General features: G+C 42.5%; 1 protein-coding gene across 6 annotated transcripts in view; it reads right to left on the reverse strand.

Annotated features, from left to right (window-relative positions):
* ZNF516 (zinc finger protein 516) overlaps window positions 1-15,228 on the reverse strand; it is a 169,405-nt gene that overhangs the window by 59,817 nt on the left and 94,360 nt on the right. For 5 of the 6 annotated variants that reach the window (XM_080378488.1, XM_080378492.1, XM_080378490.1 and 2 more), the window contains exons 3-5: window positions 12,008-13,486; window positions 7,077-7,181; window positions 6,095-6,162 (exon numbers count right to left, since the gene is read on the reverse strand). In XM_080378488.1, the coding sequence (XP_080234614.1) occupies window positions 6,095-6,162; window positions 7,077-7,181; window positions 12,008-13,486 (1,652 nt within the window). The remainder of the gene's footprint in view (window positions 1-6,094; window positions 6,163-7,076; window positions 7,182-12,007; window positions 13,487-15,228) is intronic. The other variant, XM_080378489.1, reaches the window with a different exon arrangement.

The raw sequence follows: 15,228 nt of genomic DNA on the forward strand, positions 1-15,228 counted from the left end.
TTTTTATTTTTTTAGCCAATTTTCATGAATAATTACCACGTTGAACAAAAAAGCAGGGATATTCTAAAATCAAGTGAAATTAAAGATAACATCATTAATAAGTTGGAGCCTGCAGCTCCCAAGAAAAGCTTTAAAATGACATTTAGAACATCACTGTCAGAACAATGCAGTTTACAATCCTGATCCTAAAACAACATGGCAAGATTAATCTTACATAAATGCATTATCCTTAAGCTAAAGTCTTGATGAAGTGAAACAGACCATTTTAAATTAATGCAACATAAAATACGGCACCCATGTAAAATCCAAGCAAGTTTCAAGCTGTGCCTATGGCAGCCCTCGAAATAGCTAAAGAAAGCCCAGCTCTGGTTGACATAATGTATTAAGTGCATCTCTTTTGTTAATAGATTTAGAAAATTCCTAATTAAACCTGGCCCAAGATTCATGACATTTACCAGTCAAAGTTTGCTTTAAGTCGGAAAGATTTGCAACAAAATTAAAGAAAAAAAAGCTGCTGTACAGACCACAGTATATTTGAAATGTAGGAAACAGTAACTGAATGAGAGATGTGATAAAACTTCCTTAGTTGGATGCTGAATTTCCTGCAGTAAACCAAGAAAGATGCTTTACATTTTTGCACGGCTGCATCATGCCTGAGAGACAGAGCCACAATTCCAGGAGGAGGCATTCATCATTAAAACGTCTCGTATCGAACCAGCTCTACATACACGAGGGAGTGCAGCAGGGTTTTGCCGAGCCAGGGCAGGAGGGAGGGAGGGGAGGGGATGGCAGGCGCCTTGGACCGGTTTCCCTGGGTAAGAACTGAAGAAAGGGGTGTAAAGAGCAGGACTTTCGGGGGATGGATAGCCTGGGCAGTGGAGGGATGCCCTGTGAGTCTGGGCACCACCGGCCCATGAACCATGCAGCACAAGGGACCTGTAAAACAGCTAAACCATCCTCCTGCCTGGCAGGAAGGCAGAGATGGGTGGCTGGTGGTGGTGGGTGGAACCCTCTCTGATCCATGGCTGTCCTCCCAGTTTCACTGGGAAACAGCACCTAAGCTCCACATGCGCCAAAGCCCAGCCAGTAGCTCACCCCCTTGTACTCACACCAGCTCAAGGGGCAGTCAGATTCTGAACCAGCTGATACGTAGCTGGATTGAATCCTTCCTAAAGCGAAACCTTTACCATTTTAAAAAGCAGGTTTTCTTCACTCCCAGCATTTTAAAGGGGAAAACCAGCAGATCTTTAAGTGAAACCTATAGCTTCCATGCCAAAAGCTGCTTTCATACCAACTTCTAGGGCTTTTCACCACTTAACAGGAAAAAAAATCAGTTTATGTGCATGTTAATATATTGCAGACAGATTACTGCATGATGTTGAAATAAATTGCAACGACCAGTTTGGAGCACAGATACTGCTCCGGTTTGCTGGCAAGGGGAAAGTGTTGGGACAAGAACTACAGCTGCTAATCCTATCTATAATGCTCAAACTAACGGACATACAGTACATGTGCATTACTCAGATGCCAATATAGCAGCCTCTGTGGTTCCTTGATTGTTTGCATTATAATCTCCATATGTATGAACGAGATAAATTAGGTTGCCATTTATTTGTTCATTATCTATTATTTTGATTAATGGAATTCTTGTTCTCAGAATAACTATTTAAAAATAACGTTTGCAATAATGAGGACTGAACTATTAATCATGATCTTAAGAAGAAACTCTGCAAGGAACTGGGGCAAGACATTTCATACGAACAAATGTCATAATTAGGACTTCTAACAGACAGTGCTAAAATTTCAAGTAAAAAAAAAAACAACCCCAAAACCAAAAATAAACCAACTGAACTCAGAAACCAATGGTTTAAATAAACTTTTAACCTGGTTGGTTTGTTGGGGTTTTTTGCGCTCCTCCCTTCTCTCCAAAGTTGCCCTCAGCCTTTCCCCCAAGCTCCTTTACATTATACACGCGCATGTGTGTGTATGTATGTGTATATATATAACAGTGTTTCTTGATGGCTCTTTTCCAATCTGTCTATCCCCCAAATTCTGACTATTCACATTTGCGCTACCTCAAGTATTGAACATTGCAAGAAATATTTTAAAATACTTACAGTGGAGAAAATTAAGGCTTATGAAAGAGTTTTACCCCTGTCACGCAGGAGCTACACTGCACACCTCTCTTTCCAGTGAATGAAGCCTAAGAACTGTGGTGTCCACAGGTCCTTCACAGAAAAGACCATCGCTGCCTTCTGGCACAGGGAAAGCTTCAGCCAGAGATACCCACGATACCAACAGTTCCATTTTTTTTCTGGACTGTAACTTTTAATTTATTTTCTGTGAGTAAAAGGGTGTTTTTCCAGAGAAGGAAAAGGTTGGAGTTTGGAGGTTTCACTTGTTTCACTTGCACAAAAGGCAGAGAACTTGGTGTCTCTGCCTCCAGCACTGAAAATATGCTTCACACACATAAACTTGCAATTAGACGGAACTCCTCCTTCATTGCTGACCACTAAATCATACCTTTTGAACACCCAATTACTTGCCCCTTAAAATTTCTAGAGCATAACATTTGACACAGCACAGATAGAAGATAAACTATATTCCTAAATCGGGCCAAGTTTTTATGTTTTTAAAAATGCAGCAGCAGAAGTTAAATGCAAGGCATATGTACTAGAGATCGCTACCACTGCTGTCACCATTTTGCAAAAGCAGGCTACAGACTGACTCCTGGGCTACTGAACACGCTTGGGAATTGGCCTTCCGGCTGCAATGCTGCAGCATCAGGAGGCAGTGTCCCTGCAGTGACCCTTTGCTTTAGGAAAACTTTGCTTTGAGAGCTGCAGCAGCTTGGAGATACACCCAGTTGCAGGGACCCCTCTGAAGGGGAGACAGCTTTTGTCTTGCCATGTATAAGCAACCAGAGTACACTCCCCGAATTCATGCCTACTAAATCAGGTCTTTGGATGCTGCTTAGTGTATTCCAAATTAAGATACATATTCATTTTGGATAAGCAAGCTTAATTATGTATATATTGGGATATTTAGCATTTATAAGAATATTCAGAATATTCAGTAAGTTTAACATGGCAGCATTTCAAGAGACTCTACGTGACTTCGCACAGATTGTATTGACTTGGGGTATGTAATGAGCATTTTTTGTCCTTTACACAAAGAAGAGTAGGAAATATTCCAAAGTTCATGGGAAATTCATTTGATGTAAAAACATCCTCCTTTTTTTAAAAAAAGCATTCAGGTAGAAGTAAGAAACCACAATAAATAATGTTATGAAGGAAATGAACATCTTATTCCCTACGATTTGTTTATATTCCATTGGTGCTGACAACAAAGCATGAAACACAGCCCAGTGCCAATATTATCAAAACTGGGGGTGTATGATCTTCTTTACACACCCCTATAGGTGGCCTATTTTTCAGTGACGCTGAACACCTGCATCTCCTGTTGGTGGTTCACTACCCTAAAGTAGGTTTCCTATTTAGACACCTAAATATAGATTTAGCTGGCTCATTTTTGAAAAAGTCTGGATGCAGACCCTATTTTTAACATGTGGAATTAGAATTATTCTGTGAGAAAACTACTTTATAATGTAGCACTGTTGTAAGCTACTGTGCTGGGGGACTTTAAAAGCCCTACCTAACATTTGTTCATAGAGAAAACCTTTAGAGATGATCTTCTGGTTGACTACAGAAGGCAATGGGGGAACTGTGAAATACTAATGTTAATATTTTTATTCTTTAGCAGACTACTCCGGGGAAGATATTTTACCTGTGAGGAAGAAACGTCATGTAAAATGAATCACTTAACATTTAAAAAAAAAACCATCTTCCATTCTCAAGCTACTGTACATTCGCAACTATTGTTTCTTGCTCGGAGCATGTGCATGGCACTTCTGTAACTTGAACTGACTGTACACCATAAACTTCCATGAATAGATCTGTCCCCAATTAAGAAACGAAATGAAGACACGAGTGACAATGCTTAAAGTGGGAAATCATAATGTTACCAGAATGCTGCAGGCATCGTTCTCAGTGCAAGCTCGTTTCAGTGCTGCTAAAGGCCCCTACAGCTGCAGGTAGAAATGAGCACATTCCCTCTCCAACACCCAGGGACTGTGCAGGTGGAGTCTTCCGGGGGAACGCAAAGCCTACTTGTGATGGGAACAAGCAGAACAGCAGACAACTGAATAATCCTATCCGACACAGATGCTGACAACCTGAGACAAAGGCTGATACTGAAGAGCAAATAAGACAAAAGGAAGGGAACCATCTCCTGGAGAAGTGATCACACCACAGCTTCTGTGGAAGAAATACTAACTGGCAAGGGATGAAATGATTCATGAAGCTAACCCCTATCCAGTATTCTGCTGTATTACGAGATGCTGTAACTTCATTAACTACTTTCAAGACAGACTGACATGCACTGACACTGCAAGAGCAAGGTACAATTGCCATCCAAGAAGTTAGCCAATAAAATCTTGCACGGCAATAGTTCACAAAGACAAGATTATAAGAAAATTTATTGTGCAGTAATATAACTGGAATTACAAAATTAGTCCAGATGTGGACTGAGCTGCCACATCTCTTTCTGGATAGGTACAGGCATTTCAGAATTTTTTGAAAGGTACTTCCAACTTTAACCTTACATTGTCTTTTCGAGGAAAAAAAGCACAGATGCCTTCAGAATCCAATCTCAACTACATGAGACTAAATCATGAGCATGAAAAGATGGAAGAGCATTTTAAAGGTGCTTAGGCTTCTTAAACCTACATTACTAAACTGATGAGAACTAAACATTAGTTGAGCTAGTTTGCAGAGCTGCAGCGTTTCACTGTAACATACTTCTACTCAGAAGTATGTCTTTGCACAGTTTTATTCGATAAGCATCATAAGGACAGCGCTTTCTTCTAGTTCTCCAACCTTAGCGTAACTTTGCTGCTACTGTCCCACAAAAGCAAAGCAAACATTGCCTGCAACTACTGAAGTGTTATGCCATCTTGAAAACTTTATGAGGAGAGTTGTTGGCCACTCCTATGGTCTGACAGCAACTCAGACACACTCCTGTGGCAGCAGCTGGGTTCCCCATGTAGACTTTGGGCCAGAAAGACGCAAGTGCAACAAAGAAAGTGCTAAGAGTCCCCACGAAGGGAGCTGCACATGAACTCTGCGATGTGGTGGTGCCTGGTGAGGATGTTTACTGAGCAAGTAGAAACCAACTCCTAAACTTCACAAAGGCGGGACTAACATTGGGATGCATTCTTTAAGCATGGCTGAAACCACACACCATCGTGCAGTAAAAGACAGGACAGGGAAAGTGCTGCAGTCAAAATTAAACTAAAGATGTGGATGAAAGGAAAAGTCAGTGACGCTGGAGGCAGTTTCACAATAAAAGGAAAACGCCCATGAGAAAGTGTGCCCTGAAACCCACTTGCCAAACTGGAAGATGGAGTGGGAAGGTCCGGGTTATGACACGGGTCTCCAAAGATAGAAGATACACGAAACAAACTCACTTTAATGGTTTTCTATGTAACATCTTTGTCATGTATAATTCAGAGTGCTGAGAAGCATTTGTTAAGACAGGAAACTGTACACTAGAAACAGGAAAAGCGCACCGTCACACAGAGTCCACAGAACTGGAGGATGAGAGCTTTTCAAAGGGCAGATACTGGGTATCAGGGTACAAATACTCTTCAGAAAAAGACAGACTAAACATTAATTGTATTGTTACAGCAGAAAACACCTTAGATGTAAAAGCAAATTATTTCTAGGAATTCTTCATGTACTACCTCACTATTACATTATCACTGCGCGTTACAGAGTTACCTATCCCTCCCAGTCCCCAGTAAGACAGTAACATGTTTATTTAAACACTAACTACCTGCCTTACAATTAACTGACTCTCTATACAAGAGACTTTGATAAAACACTTAAAAAATTTAAGAGCTAAAAATCAAGCAACACCACTATAATTTATGCGTGTTATAAAACGGTCCGTGCTTTAGTGATGAGTACTACTGTGCAACTTTTTCCCAGCTACCACATTAAAAACCAAACATCCAATTAATTGTAAAACATACTTGTTTTGGGGCGTCTGTGGAGGTGGTGTGAACTTCAGTACCTCGGAGTCCATTAGACTCAAATACCACTGTGGGAACAAGGGGGCTTGTTAACAGATGAACATTCAAGCTTCGTTAGTGTGTGTACATTATTTGAGACCATTACAGATTAACCACGTTCAAAAAAAAGACACCAGCTACTAGCCTGTGGCCGGAAAATACCAATTTACTGTAACACTTAGTGTAAGAGAGTGTGCTAATGGCAGCCTAGGGCCACTGCCCTTTTTAATTCAGACTTCAGCACTGAAGAAAGCAATCACTGACAACATTAATTATCAGTGTATGTGTAAAGGGACCCTCTTCTTGCATTACTTACCATTTGGCCTCTGTCATTTTGCATCAGACTGGCTTATGTATGCATCATTCACACTTTTCAGGAGGAACCCACTAGCCTCACTGTCTCATGCAATGCTCAGGAGGTCTGTCGACACTGGTGGCTTTAGCTTTAGCCTCCTACAGTCTCAACCACACACCGCGCCAGGTGAAAAATGGCTGGTAGGGATTTCCCATTTTAGGGCTGACCGGTCTGTGGAAAAATCTCGTTTCCTGCAAAAATGTTCCTGTCAACAGCAACAATGAGGCAAAACAAAGCCTTATGTTGTGCTGAAAAGGGTACTTTGATTTCAATTTGTGCTGGTGGCAAAAGAATTCATTAGCATATTCATTTCTGAGTACCCTACTCTCTAATTAAAATAAAACATTTGCAAACAGACTTATCTTAAATGCATTGCAATTTTATGGAGTTCGGGTGGGGATCAGGTAAGCAATATCCGGAGAACAAGAGCAATAGTCGTAAAAATAAAAAACCTGTCTATTAGATTTAGGAACTGGAATTACTTAGGGTAACATGGTATGTGAAATGTAATTCTTGGCACTTTGTTAGTCGGATCCGAAAGCACGGAAGTGGGAAAGGGAGAAAGCAAGAGCGAGCGTGAAAAGGTACCTGTGTGGGACCTCTGGTGAGTCCTGAGGTGACTGGGTTGGGTAAAGCATTTTCCACATTCTCTGCAGACGCAGTCTCCTTGGCGTGTTTGTGTCCTGAGCATCCCTGTAGTCAGGAGGGAGGGAGGGAGGAGGGGGTGGGGGGGAGAGGAGAGAGGAAAGTTGAGAAGAAAACATTATGCCAGAAGAAAACATCATTAGTATGTCTAATGTGTCATTATGTGAGGCTACCTTCAGGCCCTGGATGACAACTGTCAGCCTTCATCTAGGCACTGGCTGACAGGCCAGGCACACACAGGACTGCAAGAATGCATAAATTACATTGAATTAAAAAATGCTCCCCATGATGTGCCCACACCAGGACTGGCATGTCAGGTGTGCGCTTTTCAGAGCAGCTGGATCCACTTCTCAGCCATCACCCAGCTTTGTCAAGCAGTACATCAGGCAAATCAAAGTGACTCCAGCGTGGCGGAGACAAGTCACATGGATAATAGGAAGTGAGTAGGACCAGAGCCCGACTGTCCCCCCCAGGCGGCAATACCTCAGAGACAAATGCAGAGCGAGCGGAGCCATCGCAGACTGATCAAACCTTTCACCCCTGCCTACCTGCCTGCCGGTGCTGCTTTGACCCCAGACCTCTGAGGCACAGACGAAAGACATCTGTGAATGAAAGTGTCATTCCGGACATTTTGAGCTGATAGCAGCACAGCAGCCTTCCCCCAGCCCTGGGTAAACATGTTTTCTAGGCCATTAGCATTTGTGGAAAACCGCTCAAACCTCTCCTTTTTCTCCAAAGGTCAGTTTACAGCATCTGACTTAAAGGGCTGGTCTTTGTCTTTTTGCTGCTGATCAAAAAAGACACATTTGACTTTTATTGGGCTTTTTTATTACTAAAAAAAAAAAAAATAAAGTATGTTTGAACATCATCTTTTCTATTTTGGTAAAACGCCCTCCTCAGAAGCAAAGAGTTGATGTTTCCATTTGCCAGTGGAATACTTTGACTTTTGAAGAAATTCTCAGATGGTTGTGAGTGGAAGCGAAGTTTCAGCTTTTCTTTCATTTTTCCCCCCATTACAGCATTTAAAAAGAATAAAATTGTGAACAAAAAAAAGTGGCAACAAAAAACCTCCCCAGAATTGAAAAAAATCAACTGCTGGATGCCAGAGGCCTTATGTGAAATACAGATGCTGTACCTGAAAATGAATGGAAAAGAAGACAAGTTGCTGTTTACTCGGCTGGTATGGCACCCAGTGTCCTGCAATGATTTTCACCACAGCATCTACTGGAATGACTGGCTGCAAAAAAACCCCAACCCACTCACAAAATGTTATAAGCAGCGAAATTTTCTCTTTTTATAACAGCACTTCCTGCAGATGGCAGCACAGTCTGTATAATGCAGCTGAACACACTCCCAGCAATTAAGTTCCTGGCAGTCAAACACAAGATCATGATTTAGGGACAAAACCAGATCACGCATACACCCCCCTCAAAGGAACACCACCACCCCACCCACCCCAAATCACATAAATTTCAATGAGAGCCTCACCGTACTATAATGACACCGATTTGCCTTGTACGGCAGTCAAGTTTAAAGAAGATTTTCTGGTCTTTTACTAGTATTTTCCCCTCACTGGCCAGAACTACACCTGCCAACTTGAAAGCAAAGCTGCGTGAAGCGTGTTGACGGACCAGACAGCCTTTGCTGGACCACCATGCCAACTGCTGGGACATGCAGGGACAGGCAGAGCACAGCTCCGCTACCCGCAGTGCAGCTCCCATGGAGCCCAGGAGACCTGGGTTCCTCAGGTGGTTTTTCTGCCACCTCTGGAAAGACATTTAACCTCTCTAGACCCCAGGTCTCTCCCTGTGAAAGGTAAATACATTTGTCTCAGCAGTCATCACGGGCCCGATCTGACAGCCTTCATGGAAGCACTGCTCCCACTTGAGCTGTGCACGAGGGAAGGTTTAGGATTCTGTTGCAAGCCAACATACCCTGTACAAACACCAAAGGTGAGCGGGTTAAGACTTTCATCTAACCCCTGCCTGGCACTCACTTCACAGTAGTTATTTAAAAAGCAGGTGGGAGGAATGGATTGCTTCCAGGTATATTTGCCATTGTTGCATTTCCTAAGGAGCACCATAAGGCTGTTGATAGTTCAGAGGTTTCGGTGATGGGCATCATTGCCGCAAGACAATAACCCTATGAGTCATCTCTCAGGTTATCCTACATGTGAGCAAAAGAGGGTGGATGACTACAGGTGTTAGCAAATTCAGGTAAATGAATGTGACTATCTGTATGGGAGCTCCTGCAAAAGTGATGCTCAAAGCTGGTCTCAAAGAAGCCCCAGGGGAAGAGTACATCTGCTGCCATAACCCATCCTTTCCTAATATGGCGATCACGAATAAAATAACCACTATTAAATATAACAGTAAGATCCTCTCTACGAGCATTTGAGAAGACTGGGCAGTGTAAACCAAACCTAGCCTAAGTGTAGCAAGCTTTGTGTTTGCAGCTGCGTGACAGTAGTACGTACAACTAACACAAATGTAAAAGGAAGGATCCCAGAAATAAATCCAGTCTCTCTAAAGTTGAACACTGCACTACCACACGCTAAAATACTCTAATGTGATCCAAGATGAGGTTGTTTACCAAACACCCAAGTCTTTTGGGAAAAAACAAATGTGACAAATAGTACACCGGAGTGGGATTTTTGCTTGTCCTTTATGTCATGACTGTTATATTAAGACCAAATTGTTTGATGCATACTGATGCAAAGGGCTCAGTCTAGGGCTGCATTATTTCAGACAAAGTTCATTTACCCTCCTCTGTTTGCAGTAGGTAGGATCTCGTTCCTTCTGCCTGCAGCAGGTTTTTGTTTTAGTACTACGAAAAAGAGCCATCACGCCAATTGGTTTGGAGAACCATCAACAACCTGGAAGTTGTATATAAAATGAAGACAAGCTACATTAAAAAAGAGGTTTCAAATTCCGAAAATTTGATTGCTGTAAAACACCTGGAATGAAAGAAGAGATTTCAAAGCAGAGATGGGCACTAAATAACTTCCAGTTGAAGTGTCTCTGGAAATCACTGCCTGGAAAAAGCATTTTGGCAATAAAATCCCTCTTTTAAAAAGCAAGCAAATAGAGACCTCCTTGGAAACCCTGCCCCTACTTTACTTTGCCCCAACATTTCTCATGGTTTTCCCGGTGCCTGAATTCACTAAGCCAGCATCTAGTTCCTGGCTTTTACTGCTTCCCTCCAGCCCACTGGATCAGTAAGATTTCTCTGAGCTGGCCAACACAGTGTACTATTAAGTAACATCAAGGAGGGCACCCATGTGAACGTACCCCAAGTTAACGGTGGAACAATCAACTGGTATTTAGAGCAGGAAGTGGGCAGGGATTTTAGATAACATTCCTAGGCACCAGGATGGCAAAAGCCAAGTCAGCTGAACAAAAAGAGGAACACGGACTCTGCAGTTTCAGAAACTAGGCACGTCCTCCTCAGCTTCGTAACAAAAACCAGGAGCCTGATGTTAAGTTACTATCGTCACGCAGCCTCTAACCACCTGTGAAACGATCAACTCAATAAAAAAAGTCAGCTCCTACACAGCATTACTTTTTAAATGATTGAGCAAAACTGACAATGGAGTGGCTGAAAGTTACACTTCATGGACTATTTCAGACAGATCTTGCCTTCCTGTTTTCTCCCTAAGGTCTTTCACCAAGACCTGACCAAACGCTATGGCTTATTCCTTGCCTCACAGCTGCCAGAGCAGTCAACTTGCACACACCTCCCGGACACTAGACCATAGCTGTCCTTAGACTACCAGCTTCCCAATGTCCTGGGTTTCATCCCACTTGCAAAATGGGGTCACAAGCTCCATTTCACACATGCTTGTGACAAAACAGAGAGCATTATGTTTGGTGAGGACACTACAACGCTGGTCTGGAATGCGTGCTCTTTCCACGTGGTGTTCAGTTCTTGCACAACTTCTACAAAGCGAAGACGCGTACAAATAAACAGGATACTTTACAAATGGTGGGAGGTGGCTCCCATTCTCCCACCCTACACCCCTGCCCCATCTCAACAGCAATAGATTAGTGTGATTTTCAGTTTCCACTGAGACAAACTATTTCTGGCAAATGATCAGAAGAATATGGTTTCAAATGCAAATACATAGGTTTCTTTTTTTTCTTTCTTTTTACATGGCAGTTGACTGGCAAGACACAGAAAGAAAGCTCCGATACTTCTTTAGTCCCTGAACGTTTAAACTGGCTATTTGCACAACTGCCTTTCCTGCTTCTGTGAATTAGCAGGCACATATTCGGCCCTACCTCTTTTTAATTATAAACATACAAAAAGCTCAAAAGAATAATTTGAAAAATATGACAGCGCTCTTTTTGATATGGACAAGGAAGATCTTAAGACTTTTGTCATGAAAGACAAAGGATACTGACAAATTATTATCTCTTGCTGTTGTTGGAAGATTTGTTTGCAGATGAAATTGAACAAAACCTCCAAAATAACATCACAGATAAGCCCCAGAGGATGTTTACTTTGCCCGAAGCAAAAAGATGATGATGTGTGCCAGCACCAGCATATCAGGGGGATCTTTGTGTGACAGCACATCTGTGTAACTTTAGCCTGCTTGAAGCGAGGGGACAAAGGAACAGTAATACTCCAAGTGGAACCAGATACATTTAACCTGCAACAGAAATGTGACACAGTGCACAAGGGGGGATGCTGCAATGTCAGAGATCAGTAAACAAACCTATTCAAGCCTATCCAGAAATGATAAAAACAATGAACTTGTAATCCCAACTGTTAAAGGGAGAGAAGGAAGAAACTGTGAAACTGTATTGTGGCTCTGAACAAAGCAGGAACAAGCAAGCTGCGTCCTCAGATATGGAGGCTTATGAAAATCTTACCTGCGTGATCCAGGACAGGGCTGTTGGCACCGCAGGTTTGGTACAACGAAGCAAGGTCCTTTGGAATGTATGTTTTAAAAATATTTAAAATGTCCAAACGTTTCTCGTGACCATCTGATCCCAGATCCTGTTTGCTGGAGTGTAAAGCCGGAGAAACTCCCGCGGTGCTAGGCTGGGGCTGCAGCAGTGGACTTGCTCGTGCTACTGCTGTGCAGTTTGCCAATGTCCTCATCTCACTCCCAGCCTTCACGTGAGACTCCCTCTGAGGCACCAGTGGCTCTTCATGTTTAGCGTACTGCTCACTTTTACACAGAGGATGATACTGCGGTGGTGGGTTGAATTTGGCCTTCATGGAATCAGACGCACAGTGCTTACCTGGAGGGGCAAAACTAGTACTTCCTTGGGGAACCACATACTTCTCCACTTGCTTACTGTTGGTGGGCTGCGTGCTAGGCCTGGATATGACCGTTTGAGTAGGTGTTACACTTCTGCTACAGGCTCCCATTTGCATAAGTTTGGAATTTGCTTCATATTTACTTTTTTGTTGTGCTGCTATGCTGTACTGCTCCTGGGAATGGTTTAACTTGGGCTGTCTGTACCCATCCAGACCTGGTAAGCGTGGACCACAGTGGCTGAAGGCATGACCGTCCTTCGACTGATGTGTACTTCCAGACTTGGCAGTCATCCCAACAGAAAGAGAGCTGCTTTTGGACCCTGGCAATGCACTTGGCACTTGAGTGCGCGTAAATCTGGCAATGGGCAAAGGCTGGCACTCCTTACCACCAAGAACAGGAGGGGGGCCGGTACGCCCACTCCTTGCCAGAAAGACCAGGCTGTTTTTAATACTCTTGAAGCCATTCTGTTGAACCCAAGGGGGTACCATTGAGTTACAGCTGATTTTGTGCAAAATTCTTTTGTGCATCCATAAGACTTCAGGGTAGTAGGTCTTGTGACTGCAGAAAGGACATGGGTAGACCATTAAAGCAGCCTGCAAAGATGTGTTCAAATTCTTATTGCATGAATTATCCCTTGTTGATTTTTCACTCAAATCGAGTGGAGCTACCTCTTGAGCTTCAGCACCTTTTTCTATCAGAGGATGTTCCCTGTGCAAGTCTAGCAAATTTTCTCTAGCACGACTAGCCTGCACTTCAAGTGATGTTTTCAAGTCCATGACAATGTTTGAAGATGTCTGGCCCACACCCAAAGCAAAGCTAGCAATGCGACTGGAGCAAGGAAGCCCTTGGCTGTGGTGAAATGCTGGCATCTTCCTGTCAGCAGAACCTTTCAGATCTTGGTATTTCAGAAAGGGCTCCTTGATGACACTCTCCAGTGCTGACACCAAGGCAGGGACCTCTGGTTTAGATTCCCTGGCTTCATTTTCTCTGGCATTGCGGCTTCCCAGCTTCGGGAATTCATCCAACTGAGATGTTACCATTGGAGCCTCCTCTTCAGAGAAGTTGCAGTGGTATGGCTTTTCATCTGAATGGGACAAACAAAAAAAAAAAAAATTCCTTGTCATTTTATGCAAAAAGGAGCCCCAAAAACAGAGCAGAATTCAAGATTAGAATAAACTTGCAGGAGAAAAAACAAACTTTGGTATTAGTATCATAATGACATGCTACAGACTAAATGTACTGTATAAGCAAGAAAATCTTGAAATACGACATAACAGTTCAATTTACTTTTAAAGATGACTGCAAAATCTGGATAAACTCTCTAATGCTGCACATGCATGACATTTTGAAGAAAGAACAATTCAATAATATACCCACGTTGAAATTCTGGGACTGTGAGGAAAATAGACCAAGATAATGGAGGCAGATAAGACTGACCTAGTTAAAGGTCTGTCAGTGCTTCCATTACAAACCCCTATTTTCAAGGAGTTTTATAACTCAGCAATAAAAATTGGCTCCATGCAGAAAACAAGCACATAAGCAGGTACAGCAAACTGAATAAATTGCTCACTTAAGAGGGACTTTTTCAGTGGCCAAGTATAAAAGATGAGTTACGGAGGATGCAAATTTTGAAAATTTTGTCCATCAATTTAAAGCAGATATACTTGGTTTTTAACATACGTTTACATTTCAGTCCAACTTCAGGAAAATTTTGACCACTTGATTCACTGAGAGATAAGAAAGTAAACATTCTCAAGCCATTTAGATTACAGAATTCAAACCAGACTTTTGAATCTTCTCATTTTCTTCTGAGCTTCTCAGCTCTCCAGAGTAAATTTATCTATTTAACATATGTTCTGGAAAGGGAACACACTGGGCAGTAATTAAGGCTGTTAGGGTGAAAGAGGAGAACAGTAGGATTTGCTTTGCTGGGAGCATGGCTACTTCTGCCAGCTCTCCTGATGCCAATCTCTCAGAGCCACTGATGAAGCCGTTGAATCCCTCCAAATCAGTTCACAACTCAACTCCACAGAGATTTTCATCACAGCAGTAATGCTTACTGCACTGAATCCATTTAACATGTAACTGAATTGAATCATCTGACAAACTTTCAGTTTCAATTAGCATGCAGTTAATGAGCCACTGCCAGGCAAGTGTAAGGAGACTATGCTCCATCTAAAGTGTCACCAGTCGAAAGTGATCACCACATCTGCAGGAGGGGTGAGAATGGGAAAGGAGTGAACTGCTCTAGAGCTGCATATCCTCTTCCATCAACTCATAAAAGCCAGTGCTTCAGAAAATCACGCGCCGTTCTCGTTAGCTCAGCGTAGTGCCACAGGCATTATTCTGCACGGCACAATGGAAGAAGCATGTCTTCAGCTGGAGTTTCACTGCAAATGAAGTCTACTTAGCCTCGCCTTCATTTCAAGCAAAAAATTCTTAAGCTTTTGTTTAATTTGAGGTAATTAGGTTAAAAATAACCCCGTAGATTTGCAGCCTTGCAGAGCTGAGTGCGCACTCTGCTAAGAGCATTTTCCTTTCAAACCCTCTAAGGGGGGAAATTCGGGGGGGGAAACCCCCACAACCCAGAAACTTGTTTTTCCTGTGTTTCAGGAGGCAAGGTTTTGGGAAAGCACATGCCCAGCACTACTAGCCAAATTTACAGTTTGAAACAAAAGACACTGCATGCAGCAGTGAAATCTGACACTGCACATCTGTGTTATTTTCAAAGCACATCTGTCAAAGCCCAAATATTTGTGCTCTTAAATAAGATTTTCAGGCTTCTCTTTATGATCACAAGGAGTGGCTCCTTTGATCATTGCAGTA

Source organism: Falco punctatus, assembly GCF_963210335.1.
Source record: "Falco punctatus genome assembly, chromosome: 3".
Taxonomy (NCBI): domain Eukaryota; kingdom Metazoa; phylum Chordata; class Aves; order Falconiformes; family Falconidae; genus Falco; species Falco punctatus.